This window comes from Sturnus vulgaris, chromosome 9 (genome assembly GCF_052056855.1).
Source record: "Sturnus vulgaris isolate bStuVul1 chromosome 9, bStuVul1.hap1, whole genome shotgun sequence".
In the NCBI taxonomy this organism is placed as follows: Eukaryota; Metazoa; Chordata; class Aves; order Passeriformes; family Sturnidae; genus Sturnus; species Sturnus vulgaris.
In genome coordinates this window covers 2334918-2356050 of record NC_142251.1, presented here as the reverse complement: position 1 = coordinate 2356050, position 21133 = coordinate 2334918, and the positions used below count along the sequence as shown (strand labels likewise).

The 21133-nt window shown below is 48.2% G+C and overlaps 1 protein-coding gene across 10 annotated transcripts in view; it reads right to left on the bottom strand.

Moving 5' to 3' along the window:
* The window catches only part of DOCK7 (dedicator of cytokinesis 7), a 95988-nt gene extending 80726 nt beyond the window's left edge, over positions 1 to 15262 (bottom strand). For all 10 annotated transcript variants that reach the window (XM_088169629.1, XM_088169630.1, XM_014870523.2 and 7 more), the window contains exons 1-2: positions 15193 to 15262; positions 6578 to 6683 (exon numbers count right to left, since the gene is read on the bottom strand). In XM_088169629.1, coding sequence (XP_088025755.1) covers positions 6578 to 6683; positions 15193 to 15230 — 144 coding nt within the window. In that variant the 5' untranslated portion in view covers positions 15231 to 15262. The remainder of the gene's footprint in view (positions 1 to 6577; positions 6684 to 15192) is intronic.
* Between the last annotated feature and the right edge of the window lie 5871 nt (positions 15263 to 21133).

Sequence of the window (21133 nt, the reverse complement as noted above, 5' to 3'; positions counted from 1 at the left end):
GCAGTGTAATATTAACCACTGACAACACTCAAGTAATGAAAAAACATGTTTTACTTGCAAAAATGACATTTTCTTTCAACTAAGCACTCCAAAAATAATCCAAACGGATCCAAATTCAAAGACTCACATATTTGTCTGCTGCCATCCCTGCATTTCTGAAAACTCATATTCCTGATGCCTGGTGAGCCCAGAGAACTCCTGCATTTCATTTTTTGGCTACATTTATAATACATGGAAATATTCAAAGGAGATTCCTGGGCAATCTCTGCTTCCCATCAACCACAGGCAGCTCCCAAACCTCGGCAGGGATGACACCTCCCCAGCCGTAAGTGCAGTCATTACCTCCCCACTGCCTCTGGAATGCAGCTCCCTATCTCCTGCCCTGCCTCTTATTCCTTCTTTTGCATGATGTTCTCTGAGATGTCATTACACAGAGAGCAGCTGACAGAAGTCCTTCATTTCCAATTTGCAAACATGCCCCAAAAATGGTTGTAAGCATTCTCTCTGTCTGAAGACTCCATGTTTAAAGTCTGAAAACATTCACTTTTAAGATCTGGATTCTGTGAGATCTGCAGTGCGTGTCAAATTCTATCACAATGCTCGAGTTAGAAAAAGTTCCTCTGATGAAAGGAAATGGATTCCTCAACCCTGGAACCATCCAAGGCCAGGCTGGACAGGGCTTGGAGCAACCTGGAATAGTGGAAAGTGTCCCTGCCCATGGCAGGGGTGGAACAGGATGAACTTCAAGGTCCTTCCAGCCCAAACCAGTCTGGGATTCTGTGAAATAATTATAAATCCACCTACCCAAAGAAGGATCCTACATGTAACAAGTAACAGCCAGTCCCAAAACCAGTGAGATGTTTGTACAAACACTGCCAGGTTATTTGCTGTGATAACTGGTTGCTAATGTAGGAAGGCATTTGGGTATAGAAATATTAATATTAATCAGAGATTAATTAGTTATCTGGGAATACTAAAGCAATTTCTTACCAACCCTAGAAAGACATGAGCTATGCCTCCAAGGACAGGGTAAGAAGACAAGATCTTTGATGACTAGGAACTGTGTAATTTCACCAAGAGTATTTAGAGAACACAAAGAGAAAATGCAAGTGCTGAGACTCGTCTGGAAGAGTTGCCCTCTGACAAATTGTGACAAAACTTAAAGCAGAAACTGAGACAGTGACAGAGAAATGAAAAAGCCAAACAGTTTGACCAGAGACTGCAGAAAAATCCCAGATTTCCCACTTTTGGCAGAAATGTTACATCAGGTCAGCAGAGACTGACCCCTCCAGACCCAGGCAGACCCTGGTGGCCATGAGTCCTGGTGGCCAGACATGCTCTCCTAGTGGGAAACATTTGGCACAGGCTCCTCTCAACTCCCAGGGGACAATTTATCCCCTGCATGGGTGGATTAACCAGGGACACCCAGGAGTTCTTGGCCTGGGACACTCCCAGGGATCCAGGGGCAGCCTCAGGGCAGCTGTGCCAGGGCCTCATCACCCTCTGAGCATGGAAATTCCCCTAACATCTGTCCTCTGGCATCAGGGATCCATTCCCTGTGTGCTGTCCCTCCCTGCCTTGTCCCCAGTCCCTCCCCAGCTCTCCTGGAGCCCCTTCAGGCCCTGCCAGGGGCTCTGAGCTCTCCCTGGATCCTTCTCCTCTCCAGGTGAGCACCCCCAGCTCTCCCAGCCTGTTTATTAACAATTACTTGGTATAATATCATTTAGTGAAGAGTATTTATTAATTTACTAACAATTACTTGGTATAATATCATTTAGTGAAGAGTATTTATCTCTGCTAACACCTGAACTGTTTAAATTAATGCAGAGACTCAGCAGCTTCCAGTGGACACCAGACTGACCTGAACAGGTAAAACACTCCTGACCTTTTCCACAGGGCTCACTGCTGCCTTTAGCAATAGGATGGGAGCAGTTTAATGTCCTACAGAAAGTGCCTGCACCACAGCAGAGTTAACTGGGAGCAGTCCCCAAGGGGAGCAGGCAGGGCAGAGGATGTGGATGCCTCTCCCATCCTCCCAAAACCTCCAGGAAATACAAATAATGGGAGGCACCATCCAGCCTTCATCAGCCCTGAGACAGCATAAAGACTTGGCTCGCTCTCCTTGTCAATTTTTTTGGTGATAAAATGACCTGGCTCTGAACACTCCAGAACTCCCTTTTCAGTGCCACACAGGACACTCATGTTTTCCTTTGCTGTGCTTCCCATTCATTTGCACAAATCACCTTTTCTTCTTCTCTTAAATTACATTAAAATAAACAATGGAAATAGACAAAGGAATCTATATTCTCTTATTGAATAATTAGATGCTATCTTTGAGTACATGGCCAAAGTCTGACATCCAATAAATCCAAGACAGAGCCTCAATTAGCCCAGATAATGCCCATAAAGCCAGCAGTGCTTTACAAAGATATGTAAATGTCAGCACCTTCATTTTACAGGAGAAAATGAAGTGCTGAGAGCAGACGTGGTCAGATCACATCACATCCAAGAATCCAGACCCCTTTATTCCCAGACTAATTAGTATTTCTTGTAACAGTGTTCCTTTACACACTAACAATCATCTCTGCTGTAACATACATCAACTGGCAGGAAATATTACCCCAAATCTCTTGGAAAAAGCTGTGATTTTTCTATAAAACAACTGAATGTGCCTTCAATCTGCTTATTTGCAAGTTTAGCAAAAAGCTGCTCTTCGAATTAAATCACAGAATCATTAAGGTTGGCAAAGTCCTCCAAGATCATTCATGCCCAAACTTTGACATCATCTTGTCAACCAGACCACTGCACTAAATGCTATGTCCAACCACTAAAATATATCTCTAAAGATGTAAAGAAGTAAAGAGACCTGAAAAGATTTGTAAAAATTAAGAGAACTTTTAATTGGGAAAAAAAAAATATCAAGTTTTGGACAACAATCAAAAAAACACTTCCATTTTTATCCTTGGGACTCGAAAGTGAAAAAAAAAAAAGTCCAAGATTTTATAAGTCTTTATCTACTTTCAGCAGACAGAGTTAACTCAGCACAAGGAACTGCTCCACAGAAAAAAGAAACTTTGGAGGAAAAGAAAGTGGTTAGTCAGGAGGGATTATAATGGCCCATAGTAAACAGGCTGGCTCATCAAACAGAGCAAATTCCCCATCCTGCAAGAGGCTGGGGAATTCTCCCAGAGGAAGTGCAGGCTCTGCTTTCACCCTTGGGGTTGGTGGTGAGAAGCAGCAGCTCCCAGCAGGGAATGCTGAACCTCTGGAGGCACCCAAGGTGAACACAGCCATGGATTCCAACCCAGAGCACACCCAGCAAGGTGCAAATAAATGCACACTCCATTCACCAGTGGGCTTGGAGAGAACTGCAAAAATAACTTGAAAAAAAAAATAAACCCTCCTTCTTGGAACTCTCAGAGCTCACAGCTCCTATTTCCCAATAACAAACTGTCAGTGCCTTCTGTTGTGGGTTGCAAAAATAAAAAAGCTCAGAGCTGCAGGGACTGCACACTGCCAGGAGTCCCAGCCTGGCACATTGGGTTACAAGGAAAAGCCTCTGAGGGCCTTGGACCTGTGTCTGGGCTTTGAGGAATGTGCAATTAAAATCAGCTGCTCCTAAAGTGGCAGAAGGGTGGAGGCTGACAATAATAAACTCATTTGAAAGCAGTGTCTTCTCCCCAGCTCTACCAGATACCAAATTAGAAACTGTTCTGGCAGCATTTTGTCTGCTGCTTGTGAGGCAAAAGGGAAGAGTCTTGCTAAAATTCAGCTGACAGGTTTTTGTATTTATCCCAGGTTCAACCACGGGCAAGTCTGTGGAGTGGGGAACATCCCTGCATGGCTTCAGCTGACAAGAAACAAAAGGGCCAAACAAGCACAGTGCTGAAGGCTCTTCATTCACAAAAACTCCATTTCTCCATAAAAATATCTCTGTTGGACTGATAAGACTCTCAGACCAACTATCACAAGCAGATGTTGCTGGCGACCATCAGAGAATCAATGCTGACCTTTTCTGGACCAGAGTTCTCACCAGAGTGAGCAGGATGGGCATGAGAAACCACATCTGTACAAAGTGGAGTGACAGAATCATGGAACATTCTGAGCTGGAAATGACCTACAGGGATAATTCTCACTAGGGTGAGCAGGATGGGCATGAGAAACCACATCTGCACAAAGTGGAGTGACAGAATCATGGAATATCCTGAGCTGGAAAGGGATCCTCCAGTCCAGCTCCTGGCCCTGCACAGCACAACCCCAATCATCCCACCCTGTGCCTGAGAGCACAAATAATTTTTCAATTCTGGCAGGCTGGAGCCCCCCAATCCCAACCAGCTGCCACTGTTGGGATGCTGAAACTCAATCCCATTTTAGCAGGAATTTCCTCTTCACTCCCATTCTACATGCCCTACTTTAGGCTTTTAAACCTGTGTGACTGCACAGAACTGAACTTTTCCAGAGCAAACACAGCTTCACACAGCAATGCTTTCCCTCTGCATAATGCTGATTATCAAACCAGGCCAGGCAGGCACAGCAGATCCTGACGGATGCCTCGGGGAGAGAAATTAACCCAAAATTCAGACAAGCGAACCTCTGTCGTATTATACAGCCTCAGGATACAGACTCATGACTTAACTAAATAGACTTTTCCTACAGACTACCTCCTACAAACCATCACCCTGTGTTAATCAGGCTTCTGCAGAGCATCTCTGCTCAGCACTCAATTTAATGTGACAAACTGGGAGCTTATCACAGCAGCCATCACAATGCAGTTTGATAGGAAAAGCTCAGAGCCTGCTTCCAGCCTGCATGACCTTTTCCAGCATTTTTATAGATTCTTGCATATATTTACTGGCAAACACCAGGGCAACAGGGTAATGAGAGCTACTGATAATACCATGACCAACAAGTCTGATCCTGTATAAAAATTACACGTGAAGATCAACAAGACTAAAACTTCGAGCATGAACACTTGGTTGGTGGCAGAATGGAAAAACCTTAGGAATAGGAGGAAAAAGTGGAAGAGACAATTCAGAGTGAAAAGAGGTGACAGAAGGAAAAACTGATCAAAAACATGGCTGGGTGAGGAGCAGCCTGGAAGGTTTACAGAAGACATCTCACTTTATGAGAGCAGAAAGGCAATTCAGCCAACTCCTTCCAAGATGAACCCACAGGTGAGACAAGGGAAGCACAGCAATTCCTATGGATGCACAATGGGAGTGCATTCCTCAGCTGTCAGTGCTGCAGGGAAGTGCAGTCAGTGACCCTGAGTGCTCCACACACCAGCTAATAGCAGGGGACCCTCCCTATTCTAATGCTGGATTATGCAAAAGACCATCCAGAACTGCCAAGTCAGGGCTTTGCATTATCACTGCACAGCCCAGCACAGCCACTGAGGTGAGGCATTAGCCCGGGCAGCAGCTCTCATTAACCCTTCTCTCATTAACCCTTCTCTCATTAACCCTCCTCCCTGCTCAGTCCATGCTGGGCTGACAGATCAGCCTTCTGCTCTCTTCTGTGCTCCTGGGAAATGACAGGAATTCCAAGGAATTCCAGCCCTCCTCTATCCCCAGTGCCTCTGGCACAGCCAGATCTCCTCAGAGATGAAGTTTGTGCCTCAGGGAAGTCACTGCTCTGAGCTGGAGCTCAGCCTGGAGATCCCTTCTGAGGTGGCACTCAGCTCTGAGGACACGTTTGTGCTCCACAGGAGGAAGCTTTAACAGGTTACATCGGACATGAGGCACAGGGAATTCCCAAGAACTCATTCCCACAACCCCAGGAATTGAGGGAACACTACAGGACCCCACTCCAAAGAGAAGAACTCTTGTAAACTCACAACACTTGCACAGACTATCAAATTCAGGGCACATTTCCAGCCCTGCCTGACCTAACCACTTCTCTCTGAAGAAAACAAGATGCTCTAATATTTGTTTTCCAAGTTGACTGCAGCAAAAGGAATTGCTGTGACCTGAAGTGAGACCCCAAAGCAAACATTTCCAGTCTGAAAAAGTTTGCTGCACTCTTGAAATGTTTACCACAATAAATCTGGAAGGTTACTGGTAGGCCATGCAAGAAAGCCTGACTTCAGAAAGGCTGATTGTGACAATGCAGCTCTTCAAAGCGGGCTGTAAACTTGTAAGTAAATATACATTCCTGAGGAACAGCCACACTCAGCTTGCACAATAATATTTAAAACACTTCAGAAGAGTAGAGGAGTTGCTGTGGTCCTCCTCTCCAGAGTGACAAGGACAGGATCTTGCAAAGAGCTCTCCATGCAGAGAACCACATACACATGGAATTTAATGCCCAACCCAGGCTGTCTGGGGATAGAACAACTAATATCTTGTAAAGAAAGCTCTTTATCCTACGAAGATTCTGCAGAAACACAGATTCCCAGCCACACCAACTGATTTGCAACAGAGAAATCCCCAAAATTAGTGGGTTTGGCTTGGAATTTTGTCCTTGGTGTCATCAGAGCTGCTCACACCAACAACCTGTCAGCACTGCAGTTTGCTCCCAGATGGTGAAACGAGCACGGGCAGCATCCCGAGCCAGCCCTGCTCCAGGCGTGACTTACACTGGTGTGATGAGAGACGCTGCCTCCGATGTTGAGGTTCTTGAGGAGCTGTGGGGAGCCTCCATACTGGCCTGAGATTTGCTTCCTGACCTCGGCTGCCACGGTCCTGCAACGACACGGGGACAGGGTTACCTCTGAGAGGGCCAGGGGATGGATCAGACACACCTCCCTGTGCTGCTGGAATGAACCCAGACACTGCTCACTGCAACAAGGGTGTCCCTGCCTGCTGGGAACAGACCCTGCATCATAAATCCCCAGCAATCACAAAGCTCTCACAAGGCTGCAGATACACATTTTTAACAGCAATTAATTTTTTTTCCCCTCCCTTCTGTGAACTGCTCTTCTGTGCACATCTGTGGCAATAAATTGCACGTGACCCCAAGCACAAATTATCTTGTTCCCAGCAGGCTCTTCCAAGGAAAGCTCTTCTCCAGAGTTCTGCTCACCCTTCAGCAGTTCCTGGTCACACAGCTGCTCCTGTAATCTGCATTTTCATCCCTCTGCCTATTTTTGGGGTTTGCAATCACACTCAGACAAAGGACCAGGAAACAAATGACTGGGTCCGAACAAAAAGGTGTTTCCCTTCCCATGTAGGAAAGGTAAAGGTGACAAGCAGAGGAAATGCTGGCACAGAGCTTTGGGTCTCAGCCAGAGAGAAACTCCTCCACTGGGTAATTTTCTCACCAGGAATGGAAAGCACAGAGCAGCCCTTCCACGCCTGGAGGGTGAAAGCTGTGACCCTCCACGGTTTTCCATTTTGGCTAAAGAGCCCCAGTGGCTCTGGTAAGGCTGAAAACACAACAGGTGGGTAAAGACACCTGGAGGGGGAAGGAAGAACCAACAGAGAGGGGAATGCTGATGGCCAGGGGCTGTATGGACAGAGAGCCACAGGTCCAGCCCCACCACAGCCATCCCCAGCTCTCCATCCTGTATCCCAGCTGGAAGCTGCAGCTCCTCTCAGCAGGGATAGCCAAGCCTCTGAGCAGGGTGGAAATGGGTTTTGTTTCAAAACCAAAACCCAGATTCCTTCCACAATAAAAGCTGTGCAGCTGAAAAGCTGCTGAGTACCCCTGGCCCACAGGACCTCACCAACACAAATGCTCCTCTGCAGGAGTCAACACCCAATTTATTAGTGACAAACCCATCCCAAGTGTCATTCACCACATCACAGCACTGCTGGCAGCTCTGGCTCCCAGAGCAAATTCCCAGCTCCAAGGAGACACTGACCAGCCCACAAGGCAGATGAAGAGGCTGCAAACACAGGGCTGATTTTTTTTTCTGCTGTATCAGTGACCTTTGAGCATCCTCATGGCTAAGAGAGCCCTGATCTCACCAGGGGGACTGTGCTGTTTATCAGCACAGCACACAAGCTGCTAAAATCCTGCCGAGGAGATGGTTAAACCTGTCCTGAGCTAAACCTGGACACCAGGATGGGCTCCAGGCTCTGGGATTGCTGTGGGCAGGAATGAAGGCAGCTGGAGGCAACAGCTGTCAGTGGAAGAGAAGGGAACTCTAAGAGGGAACTGGCTGGGACAATTGAGGCTACCATGGAGGGCAGATGTTTCCTCAGGCCAGAGGATGGATGTAAGATTAGCTTGAGGAAGCATTATTTTGTCTTTTTTAAAAAGCAGACTGCAGGAGGGGAAAAAAAATAGTGTTATGTATTCGGGATGCAAGAAGTCATTTCCTTCGTGTTTCCCTTAATCCACAGGAGCTGATGTTTTCACTTCTGTCCTGCTGGGGACAGGGAACATCCAGGAAAAGCCATCTCCCAGCTCCCACCACGTGTGCACACACAGACACACCTGAGAGCAAACCACACGTGCTGCTGGCTTTTGTAGGGAAATTTGGAATGGATTAAAATGGCTGCTTGGCATGGAAAACACACCATGGAGCTGTGGCTGAGGATGGAAAAGCTTGTCCTCAGGATGCAGACAGGCTCTGCTTTAAACCAGGCTCAGTGTGTTCTGTGTCCCTCCTGAGGGGGCACAGAAGGAGCCCTGGCAGGAAAGATCAGAGCCCAGCACAACACAGCAAAAACTAAAAACCCTTCCCCATTCTCAAGAGGCATTGCTTCCAGATGGAAAGTACAGCCAGAGAAAGGAACCTGTCCTCAGCTGTGGAACCACAGCCATGCCTGGCTCCTCCTGAATCCACAGATCCCCAGGAGCCTGAGGCATCTCCTGGTCCAACAGGGGAAGGAATGTGGTGCCACAAAAGAGTGGCACTGATCAGCCACGCTGCTGCCCCATTAAAAACCTCACTGGATTTTGAAGATTTCCCCCAAAGCACAACCACAGGACGCCAGAACTGAATCTCCAATGGGTTTCACCAAGAAACCAGCATTACTCTCAAGTCTGAGGCACCCCTGCCTCTCCAGCTTTCACAAACACCCATCACAACTCTTCCCATGTGAATTAAATGGATACTGTCTAAACCTCAGAATTCCTGAGTGCAGGAGTTACTGCTATTCATTCCAAGCCTGCACCCCAATCCACAGCTCAGGCTGACTCCTTTCTATATCACTGCATCCACAGAGGTTTTGGACATCACCTCCCCAGCAGAAAGCATCGTGCCTCTGACACTTAGAAACCATCTCCCCTATGAATCATGATCCATTCTCCTGTAAGCTGATCTCCAGATGTATTTTTGGGTGATCTATACCCCTGGGGGTTTGTGGCAGCATGACCAGGTTCAGCAGCCCTCTCTCACTCTTTCTACCTGCCAGGTGTCCACTCTGGGCTCCCTTGGTCAGCCAATGGCTTTTCTAGAGCTCTTCCAGTTGAGAATCCCATCCTTCAGCAGATGTGCTTCATCCTGACCACTCACTCCAGAGAAGGAGTAGAACCTTTGGAGAACCAAATTAGTATTTTCTACATTGAGAAAATACCTTAGCTGACTTCTTTTAGGGCTGCTTCCTCCCAGAGGTTCCCAGTTTCCCTAAAACAAATAATGCCTGTCCCAGTGGAAGGTGTCCCTGACCACAGGATGAATTTTAAGGTCCCTTCCAACCCAAACCATTCCATCACTCCATGAACACATTTGCCTTCTCCTCCTCCTCCATTCCCAAAGGCTGTTTGTCCATGGCAAACTGTTCATGACCAGCAGTTCATGTTACATTATAACCCTGAGCATTATTTCTAACCTAAAGCAATGCTGGTGTTACACCAAACCCCATCAAGAAATGAGAAATAAATATTCTCCAAATGTTAAAAAAAAATTAATTTGGAAGAGTTGAAGAGCCATTAAAGCTTTGATAATTAAAAGGACAAATAAAAAACTGCCTCTTTAATAACTTATCTAATATTCAACACGTAACCTGGGAACCTCAGACAAACATTCCAGCTAATTACAGCCCACAGCCTCATGAATGTCTATGTTTAAAGTACATCTTCCCCAGTCACTTCCTTTCTGACCTTCTTCACTGGTTAATTATTGTGTGTGCATGTGGTTCACACAGAAAAAGAAAAAAAAAGCACAAAGAAGAGGGGAAAAAAAATCCCCTTGGAACTGGTTCCTAAAGCAAAACAAAACTGGTCATTCTCAAAGTACTCCAAGCTGCAAATAACAAAATGAAACCGTTTGTTTGCACTCCCAGGCTTCTTCACTACACACAAAAATCATTTCTATGTGCCCTGCCTGGTCAAACTCAAAAACTGTTCCTTTTTTCTTTTTTATAAAAAAACATTTTTTTAGCTTAAGCAGCAAACTGGAAATATCAGTTCTTCTTTTTGCCTTCCCAAAAAACAGTTCCCCAAGATCTGCCTGGTGATGCCAAGCAAGGTTAGGAACTCTCCTGTTTCCCAGCAAAGGTGGGTCAGGGACAGCCTGGGGTGATGTGAGGAAGTTTCCTTTTTTCCACAGCCCTCTCCGCTGGGAAAGGGCAACACAAATCGGTTGTCCCCATCCTGCTAATGACAGAATTGCTCCTCCTGCCTGTTCCTCAGCCTGGCTGTCACTGCAGGGACTGCACAGCCAGAGAAAGGCAGCCTGGCACAGCGAGGATCCACAGCCCCAGCAAAGCTGCTTGTTCTGCCTCGGAGAGAGAAAACTGCATTTACACATCATTTACTCTTTCAAGTGAAAGCATCACCCTCTGCTCAGCCAGCACGGGCTGGAGGCATCCATCCTCCTGCCTCACTGTGCTTCGATGTCCCAAAGCCCAGTGGCACTGGCTGTGAGTGTCACCTCTGCAGAGAGAGGACCTGGCCCCCTGTCCCCACTGCTCCAGCTGGGCTGTCCTGCCTGCAGCCCCATCCAGGTGAGAGTCACCAGCCAGGGAAGCTCAGCTGGATGAGGGAACTGCTCCAGGGATGCAGGGAGAGCTCTGGCCTGGAGCCACCCTGCCAGTTCAGCCCTGCACCCAACCTTCCTCCTAAACCCCGGGTCTTGTTTCCTTCTGAGTGAACTCCTTCCCCTTGGAGTGAGATGGGTTTGATTTAGAGCAGAGGAAATGCCCAGCCTGATTCTGACCGCTGCAGGCTGCGTGTGGGTTCTTAAATTAACACAGATGAGCAACAACATGTTCCCTTTTTTTCCTCACCATTGATTAAAAGAGAAAACATCACACAACGCTGCCTGTGGTGCTCTTCTGATAATATTTAAATATTGAGGCACCCCTGGGCTGCAGTGGAGGCAATGAGCTCCCAGGACACCTGACTGGGGAAATCACCACAGGACTGGATCCTGCAGGACAGCAAAGTCACATCTCAAGCCAAAAACACCCAGCCAAAGGAGGAAACCTTGGCCAGAGAAGCAGCTCTGTAGCAGAGCCTTGGAGATGAAGTTTTGTCCCTGCCTTCTCCCTTGCTTTGAGCACTCAGGGATTTTCTTGGGCTTCCCAAGCACTGCTGACTCCCACACCAGACACCCAGAGAGGCTGAACGGGGACAGCCAGTGGGACTTTTGGAGAGAGTGGGAAAGGGATGCTCTGAAATTCCTGTTAAAAATCCTTTCAGTTATCCCTGACAGTGTTTTGACAATGTAAATGGCATCTGGATGTGGGAAGAGAATAAACTGTGATGAATTTTCTGCTGTGACCACGTTTCTGGCCCGATCTGGTGCTCCTGGGAGCCAGTGACAGCTCTGCTATTGGTTTCAGTGGGTGCAGGTTTCACACCATCCCTCCTTACCCTGGGGCTGGGCAAAGGAGGCTGTCAGTCCCCCTGACACATCATTCAGGGAGTGTAAAAGGGCTCCAAATGAACATAAATGCAATCCCAAGTCCCCTTTTACAGCATCCCATCAGTGTAAAGGGAGCTGCAGCAGAAATAAGATGCTCTGAATGTAGTGAACACAAGTGTCTTCCCCTCAATTCAAATCCATAAAGACAAGCTGTGATTACTCCAGGAATCCCATATAATGTAAGAGCCCTGGATGATGGGGAATTTCCAAGTCACTGAGTGTCTGAGAGCAGGATCAGCAGCTGAAGACCCCCCAGCCCCAGACAGCAGCACCTCATGGGGCTCCTGTTCACATGGAAGCACCTGGGAGGGGCTGGATCCACAAGGTAAAAACTGTTTTCTCTGGACCCCACTGACAGCTGGGCACAGGAAAACTGAAAATTCTCAGCAAAAGAATACAGAACACTAGCAAAAATCCCACTGTGGGGTTTGTGTGAGGCTGACGTGCACTGTGAAACAGAGGGCAGGGCAGGTGTGCTGTTCCAAGTCACAGGGATCCTCTCTCCCACTGTGGGAGCAGGAAAGGAAGATCTAAACTCCTTCCAAACAAAGATTTCCATGGTGATGGTGTGACCAAAGGAGCAGCTCTGAATCCCCCAGATAACCCAGCCTAGGAAGGTCCAAGAGTCAGGGGCTCCCATGGAAGGCTACCTGAGTTTATCACTGTCATGGTTTTGCTGTGTGACATTTAAAGAGGGTTTTCTTTCTCTTTTTTTTTTAACTCTAAAAAGCCTGCACACCTTTTCCTCTGCCCCAGGAAACACAGGAGTGCTGGGATACAACATGCTCCAGTTACTGGGACATCCAGGAACTCAGAACTGACCCTTTTGGTGGAGTGGTTTCCACATCCTATTTCTTTGACATATCCAAAAAATGTATTGGGATAACACAACCGGGAATGTGCATTAGACAGAGGTGGCACTGAAGTTCCTCTACTCCCACACTGGAGGTGGAAGCAACAGCCTCCATGCTGCTACAGAAGCATCAGGATGCTGCTGAAGGATGTGATGCACTACAGTTTAATAAAAAGTTTCCTATCAATATATTCCCAATTAAAAATTAGTAATTTCAGGCAAGATCTTAGGGATTATTAAGCCACTACAATAAATTTAACTCGGGAGTTTCTTCTGATGGAATCAAGAAGAATTAGTAAGTACCCGTGATGGCCAAATTCTAGTTTAAACCTATCCTGCAAATACTCAGTAGGACAATCATGAAGACACCTTGTAACATAGTCTTAAAAAGATATTTTGAAACTGCTGGGGCAATTACTGATAGCCTCTGCCCGACATTTAAAGATTTGGATGCAATGACCAGGCAGGGCATGGCACTGGCATTCTGCAGGTGCCCTTGAGGGACACCAAGGTGGCTGAAGAAAGCACAGCAGGTAAATCAGAGCTGTGGGACACTTCCTTGTGCTTTCCAAGAAACAGCTTAGCCCATCCCATGTTTGTTTTTCTACCTCTACTGTAACAAGCTTAGAAACTTGCAGCTGGAAAAAGGAATTAGTCTTGGATCTGAATGACATCCATTTGAAGCACACAGGCAAAGCAAGAGCAGCATGGCTACTTCCTGTGAATAAGACAAATGCTATGTCTACCTCGATGAGTCAGCCAAACCGGAGGGCAGAGTGTGAAAATGTGAGGGATCTATTCTTCTGGAAACAATGGAACTGGGGAGGGCTTCCAGCAGCCACCAGCACAGCTCTGCGACTTCCGTGCACTGCTTGCTCCAACCCCTCATCCCCTAAAACACAACATTCCCAGCAGCACGGTGTGTGCCAGCAGAAGGAAGGACAGCAGCCCAGCCTGGGCATCCCCAGATGCAACATTGTGCCCTTGTTTTTGAACTTCTGCCATGAAGTTTTTGCCTTCACGTGCGACGGATGTGCGGGCCACGGACCAGGAATTTGAGATTTCTCAGAATATGACGTTACAACATGGGAAACCCCACAGAAAACACAACAATCTTACAAGTGTAAAAGTAAGCTGGAGATGCAACAGCCCTGACCTCACCACAAAGCACCCGGGTCCTTCTACAAGCACAAATGAACCCAACCTGTTTAAAGACCACATCTGCCCACAAACACACTGAGAAACACACGGAGTGGATCAGATCAGCCCAAAAGGAGAACAGAGGTGGCACAGCTGTGCTACAAGCCACTGAACGAGGCAGGAACGCTGAGCACCACAGTGGCCACCCCAGGGCCATCTTATTTAACTTCCTGCCAGGGCTGTGCAGCTCTGACACTCTGACTTCCAGCGCTCGTCTCTCATGTGACCATTTCTATGACTACAATCAGGAAAAACGGTCTGGCAGCAAATCCATCTCTCCCCATTCCTTGATCTGTCACATTAACCCCTGGCCGGGGCACATCAAAATGTGCAGAGAACCTGAAGAGAAGGGCAGTGTTTTCACCTGCTCCAGATCATGAGAGGGGTGGGACTGATGTCACTCCTCCACCTCCTACCCAGCCTTTTCCTTTGACCTCCTCTTTCTTTGTCCGTGACCCTTCTCCATCACAGCTTCTCTAACTGCAACTATTTGTACCTACAGCTTTTCAGTGAATGGCATGAAAATGAGACTTCTTTTGCTACTGTCCACAGCCTCCTGAACAGCTCTGGCACAACTGATGGCTCTCGCTGTCACTCCACTGCTGGTCACAGGCAGGAGAGGTACCATGGTCACCAAAGGCTACCTGGTCAGACCTGCAAACAGAAAAACTGCTCCCACCTGGAACCCGTGCCTAACTCGGAACGTAAATCGGCAGAAACCTGCTGCCGGCTGGTAAATTTCTATAAATACTCCTCTCTAAAAAATAACCAAACTTTGAGAAACCCAAGGATGCTCAGCACCGCGAGCCCCACGCCGCTCCGCGCCTCCAAGGATGGGTGCCACGGCGAACACACAAAAGGAAGGCGCTGGAAGGAAAGGAGCTCTCTCTCTCTCCATTTCCAGCCGCCGGGAGGTCGGCGCTCCCCTCCCAGGTGCGGGCCCGGGGCAGCGCCGGGAGGCGGCCGGGGCAGGGCCGGCTCGGGCAGGAAAGCGCCGAGCCGCCCATTGTGCGGCGAGAGGGGCTGCACCGAGCCGGCCTTTGTTCGCGGCAGCGGAATTCCACGGCTCTTTTCCTCCTCTTTCTCCCTCCCTCCCCCGCTCCCCGCGGCAGCTCCCCCGGGGGAGCGGCCCCGCGCTCGGCGCCCGCTCCGGGCCCTTTGTATCGGCCGGGGGTGGCCGCAGCCCCGCGGCCGCGCCGGGCGGACCCTGCCCGGTTCCCCCCCGAGGCCGGCAGGGCGCGGGAGCCCCGCGGGCCGCGCCGGGCCCGCTCTCCCCCCGGGGCGCGGCAGCGGCGGAGCTCCTTCGGCCGGGCCCGCTCGCCCCCGGGCGCGGTGCCGCTGCCGCCGCCGGCCCGGCCCGGCCGCCCCCGGTCGGTACCTGCTGATCTTCTGGGCGAAGGCGCGGCGCTCGGCCATGGCCGCGCTGCGGGCTCCGCGCTGCCGGCCCGGGCAGCGCTCGGCGCCGTAATGCTCCGCCGAGCCGCGCACTTGAGCGGCGCAGCTCCCACCCCCGGCGCTCGCCGCGCCCGCCGCCTCCTCCCCCTTTCCGACAAGGGGCCGCTCCTCGCAGATATACGGCGGGGAGTGACCGCGGCCGGCCCGGTCCTGTCCCCATCTCTATCCCTGTCCCCATCCATGCCCCTGTCCCCGTCCCCCTTCCCCTGTCCCTATTCCCATCCCTGTCTGTCTCTGCCTGTGTCCCCATCTCTGCCCGTGTCTCCATCCCCGTCCCCATCCCTGCCCCGTCCCCATCCCTGCCCATGTCCCCATTCCTGCCCGTGTCTCCATTCCAGCCCATGTCCTCATCCCTGTCCCCATCCCTGTCCTCGTCCCTGTCCCCATCCCAGCCCATGTCCCCATCCCTGTCCCCATCCCTGTCCTCGTCCCTGTCCCCATCCCATCCCTGTCCCCATCCCTGTCCTCATCCCTGTCCCCATCGCTGTCCTCGTCCCTGTCCCCGTCCCCATCCCCAGGGTTGTGGCCCCACCGGTCTCAGGTTCCCACTCCGAGCCCGTCCCGTCCCCTTGCGGTGCCGCTTTATTCCCGTGTGACAACAGCGCGGCTGGGGTTGTCCCGGCACTGATGTGCTTTAGCCCAGTGCTTTGGGGTAAAGGCTCCTCAGCATCGCTCCAGTCCAAAACTTCTGCCAGGCCAGCTCTTGGGAGCACCAGAAGCCCGGGATCACTGAGGTTGGAAAAGCCCTCCAGGAATATTGAGTCCAACTTGTGCCTGATCCCCACGCAGAACACTGAGTGCTACCTCCAGCCCTTCCTTGGACACCTCCAGGAGTGGGGCTCCAAACCTCCCTGGGCAGCCCCTGCCAATGTCTAATCACCCTTCCCATGAAGAAATTCTTCCTCGTGTCCAGCCTAAATCCCCCCTGGCGCAGCTTCAGACCTTGCTGGGTGTCATGGGTCTGCAGGGCATGGCCAGGTCCCTTGGCCAGACAGAACTGGGCTCCCAGTCAATCCTGCCCCATATCATCCCATCTTTTCCTTCAAAAAGACTAAAAATTGTCCCTAACGATGATTCAGAAGATGGTTGGAAGATTGCACCATCCACCTTCCCATCCAAACATGCCACTACTACCAGTGTCTCCAACCACATCATGGTTTGGGGCTATTCTAATGGGAAGAGGAGGTAGAAGGTGGGGAATCATTGAAAAAAAAAAATTACTTTCTTGTGACTTCAAAAAAAGACTGAGCCCAGGACACGATGTAACAGATGACTCCAAGTCCCTGTCACCCGACATATGCTGTGCATTAATCCAAACCAGGGAACTATTAATAATCACCCAGGAAGTGCCCAAAAGCAGGGCTGTTAATTCTCCCCACTCCATCTGTTTGCACTGTGTGAACATTTCCCACATCGAGGACACCAATCCTTCCCCTCACAGGAGCTGATTTCCAGCTGTGTGTAATTCCTTTACTCTGCTGCTTGTGTGTGTTCACACAGGCAGTGCCTCAAAATCTGCAAATATCTCCGTGTGTGAGTGATCCCAGTGGATTTAATCCTGGATTTAATCAAGTGGATCCCCCGTGGGTGAGGCTGTGCCCCACGACACAAAGGTGCTGTCATGTGTCACACACGTGCACACAGATGGAGATCCTGGGAAGCAAAGACCTATTGTAGGCACTGAGAAAGGGATGTTCTTCTCCAAGGGGGAGGGGAGGAAATAGCCCACAAATGTCTGCCAAGACAAAAGACTTTTGCTCTGGAGTTGCTGCCTGTGTGTGGAATTGCACACCAGAGAAGGCCTTCCCACAGTGTGGATGGGATAAGAGATTTATCTCCCTTATATCCATAGAAATTGTGGCTGCCCTATCCCTGGAAGTGTACAAAGGCAGGTTGGACAGGGCTTGCAGCACCCTGAGATAGTGCAAAGAGGGACTTGATGAGCTTTCAGAGCCCTTCCAGCCCAAACCAGTCTGGAATTCTATGACCAAATTCTCATATCTGAGCGTGTGTGTGCTCACAAGAACAGACCAAAGCATCAGGGACCACCAGCAATGTTTCCTCTTCCCCCTTTTTTTTCTTCCCAAAATGGCACCAGTCTGGAATGCAGGGAGGCAAAATATCTTTACCTAACCCAAACTCTGAGACCAAGCCTGGGAATCCTGCAGTTCTGAAAGGGAAACACTTCCTGCTGCCAGAGGGTGCAAAGAGCAGCCCAGCCCCAGCAGCCCTGACCCACAGCATGGAGTATCCAAGGTCCACTGGAGACCTTTGGGATTTTAGGTTTCATTTTCCCCTCCTGACAGTCATTACCACGGAAAAAAGACTTTGGTTAGGTTCTGGGTACTGCCTGCTGAGTTTTGATGTCACCTTTGCTTTTCCTTGACTTTTCCTGTAGCTGAGAGCTGGGCCAGAGGAGCTCCAGCCATCCCATCTGGATATAAAATGGACCTCTATCAAATACAGGAGGGCATGGCTTTGCAGAGAAATAAGTTTTCTCCATAGAGCTGGGTTAAATATGAGCAAAATCCCTCAATTAATAGTCAACACCCAGTGCATTTCAGAAAAATACAGATTTCTCATTACTTTTCAGATAGTGACCAGCAAAAGTCTACAAAGTCTGTGAGTTCAAATAGTAAGAAAACACTAATATTGGTAGAAATGTGCAGGTGACCTTGCAAAAAAACCCAAGAGCTTCTATAGGTTGACCCTAAATTTTGCAGTGCATGCAGTATTAACCAAGAGAAGTCAAGGAAAAAGTGAAGAAATAAGAGGGGGGAAAAATTGCAGTCATTGACCATTATAAATCAAATAATGCCAAATACAAAAATTGATGGTAACAACATGGGGGGGGGGGGGGGGGTTGATGTGGTTGTGTCAGGGTATTATTTAGGGTACTAAGGTGAGTGTTGCCTCTTACAGGCACAGTCACAATCTTTCTGCCTCTTGTTTTGTCATCCTAGAAGTGAATTAACTGAAGGAAATGCTTGGTCTGAAGAAACAAACTCAAGCTTTGCAAAGAGGAGAATCACCACCAGAGAAATCTGTTACATGGATTTGCAGTCTGAAAAAAAATTATTTAGGAACTATCAGATCCCTCTGATTCAGAAACAACTGTTGTGTGGCAAGTTTTCCTGCAGCAGAAGATGGAACCATTTTCTTTAAAAGAGGGGGAAATTGTATGTGATTCATGATGTACTTGGAGTGTTACACTGTTTATTTTGCACAGGTTTTCTGCCCATGTGCTGTCCTCAAGGGTGTCTGGTATCTCAGAGTGAGGGTGAAGATAAATCAAGAGTGGGGGGACTGTGTACATGCAATTAACACCTTCAGATAGACCAAGTTAATTTAAATTAGTGCTTGAATAGAGGCTACATATTCCTAGTAACCAATTTAAAACCTAGAACTTTACCAGCATTGTGAGGATACTGAATAGTTACTCTTCTTTAACACACTGTAATTCTTCACCGTGTTTTAGGAAGCAAAGAAGGAACCTGGCTTTTTCCACACTGGATTCCAGCAGAAGAACATATCAGCATTTGGGAAACATCACTGCCTCCAAAAACGAGTCCATGGCCTGGACACGGGATTTCCTCTTCCACTCTCACACTCAAAGGGGGAGAATGAAGAAGCATTTTAATTAATTCACAGGGTACCTGTCCATGAACCACCTGCATCCTTTAAAACGTGACTAAAATGATTTTTTCATAATTAAGTATGACTTTTACTGGGATAGAATCAAATTTGATAAGTGCATCCTACCAACACAGATATAACTCCTTGAGCCTGATAGAAATAATCTTGTAAGATTAGGTCCTGCACAGGAAAAATCCCTTTGGATCAGAGCCAGAAAACATTTGGACAAAAATGAACTGATCCTTGCCTCGCCTGTTAGCAGATTATTTACTGAGCCCAGGGCTTCCTTCTTCTTCTGACGTAAACTTCCTCAGGGTAAACGCAGGGAAAACATTTTCCAGGGAAAACGTGTCCGGCGTAATTCCATAAACAAAGCAGCAAACAGGGACTGCAAATGCAGAGAGCCACCTCCTGGCAGCTCCGGGAACGAGGAGCACTCGGCCAAATCTCTGCCTCTCCCCGCAAATGTTTAAATACAGAGAGCTGCACGTGTGTCACATAAACTGCACCAACATCATCTCCTCTGGACAGCTCTGGCAGGGGACAATGTGCTGCTGTTCTGCCCAGAACCCAAATTCTGCAGGATTAATGAGAAACCAGGAGATTTAAGGAGTGAGGACTCTCCAAATTCCTTCACTACATCCCTCACATCCCTGTTATTTCCTTTACAGACCCACAGAACTGTACCAGCCTTTCCAGAGCCTTCTTCACATGGTGGTATTTGATGGCAGCTTCACTTCTGCTTTACTGTCTCCTGGCACATTTATTTTAAGATTTCTTCACTTCAAAAAGTGGGTTCAGGAAATTAAATCTCCCCAGAGAAGGACTCAAAGTCTTCCTGCCTGAGCTTCCATTAATTCCTGCTCATGTTTATCATTTTTGTAGTTGATGTTTCTACCCTGAGCACAGCTCTCAACCTTTCCCAGTTCAACACTCTATAAATGGCATTAATGTGTTTTATTTCCTCTTGCATAACTAGGAACTTACATTAAGGGTAGCCTGGGCACAGACTTGTCCAAGTATCCTACTGAAGCCTCCTCTTCCTTACCCTAATTCTGGGATAGAGATAGGAAATCTGGATTTGGAGGGACTGAGTGGTACAAGCAGAAGTTTGGTGGCTAATTTGGGGGAGACAACGAGATCAGAGCAATCCAGCTCCTGCTGCCCCCTTTAGCCTCACTGCTGCTTGAAAGAATGCACAGATTCCCACAGTCTGAATTCCCATGTTTTCCCCTTTTCCAGTTCCAGAGTCTCCTTTTCCCTGTGCAGCTACTCCCACAAAAACTGGAGTTATTTAACATCTCTGAGGCTCTGCAATCTTGAATGGCAGAGCAGTTTCAAGACTTTCCAGAGGGAAACAGATCACAGATGGCTTACTTCCCTAGGAAATGAAACTAAAAACAAACAAGGAAAAATTCCCTTCTTTCCAGCTCCTTGACCCAAGGTCTGCTCTCTTCAGACAACAATGTTTGGGAAAGCACATTTGGCCAAATGTTTAATGAGCTTTTCTAAATATATTGCAGATTACTGATGATGGAACAGTGGCAGGATCAGGAGCAGAAGCTTCATTCCCCACTGCCTGGTGCTCTGTTACCATTCTGCAGCGTTTGGAGGATAAATGTTGCGTATCTCCATAAATCAGAGTATCTCCTCCAATTTTTAATCTTGCCATTGCCACTTGGTGTTACCCACCTTGTTTACCTATTAAAAAGCAGAGAAAAATTATATTTTCCAGGAACACCTTTTAAAAATCTCCTTACAACATTCAGATGGAGCTCAGAGATGGGTTTTATGCCTTTAAAATGGTGGAAGTGTGAACTCTGTGACATTTGTTATAAGTTTGTTGAACTCAGTTCTCTCCCACTCCCTCTGCAATTTTTTCCTACAGAAATAGGAATTGGTGGATGTGAAGAAAACTGTTTTACAGACAATTATTTATGGTTGCCTGAGTGATTCTTTAGCAATCAAAGCTTTGTTTTCTGTAGAAAAAAAAAGCAGAAAATAAGTATCTCCCCTTTCATAACGTGCCTGCCATGGATTTACAGTGTATATCCAGGTGGCACTTTGTGTGGCCTATCAATTCAGGGCATGGTTATTAAATTTGAGAGCAGGAAGGTGCAGGAAGGGGAACAGCCATTTCTTTTGATCAGTGGATAATTCTTTGTACAACATTTAGGCAGATCCAAGGCCTGTCAGCTCCTCAGCTCTCCACCTTCCAGCCCCTACAC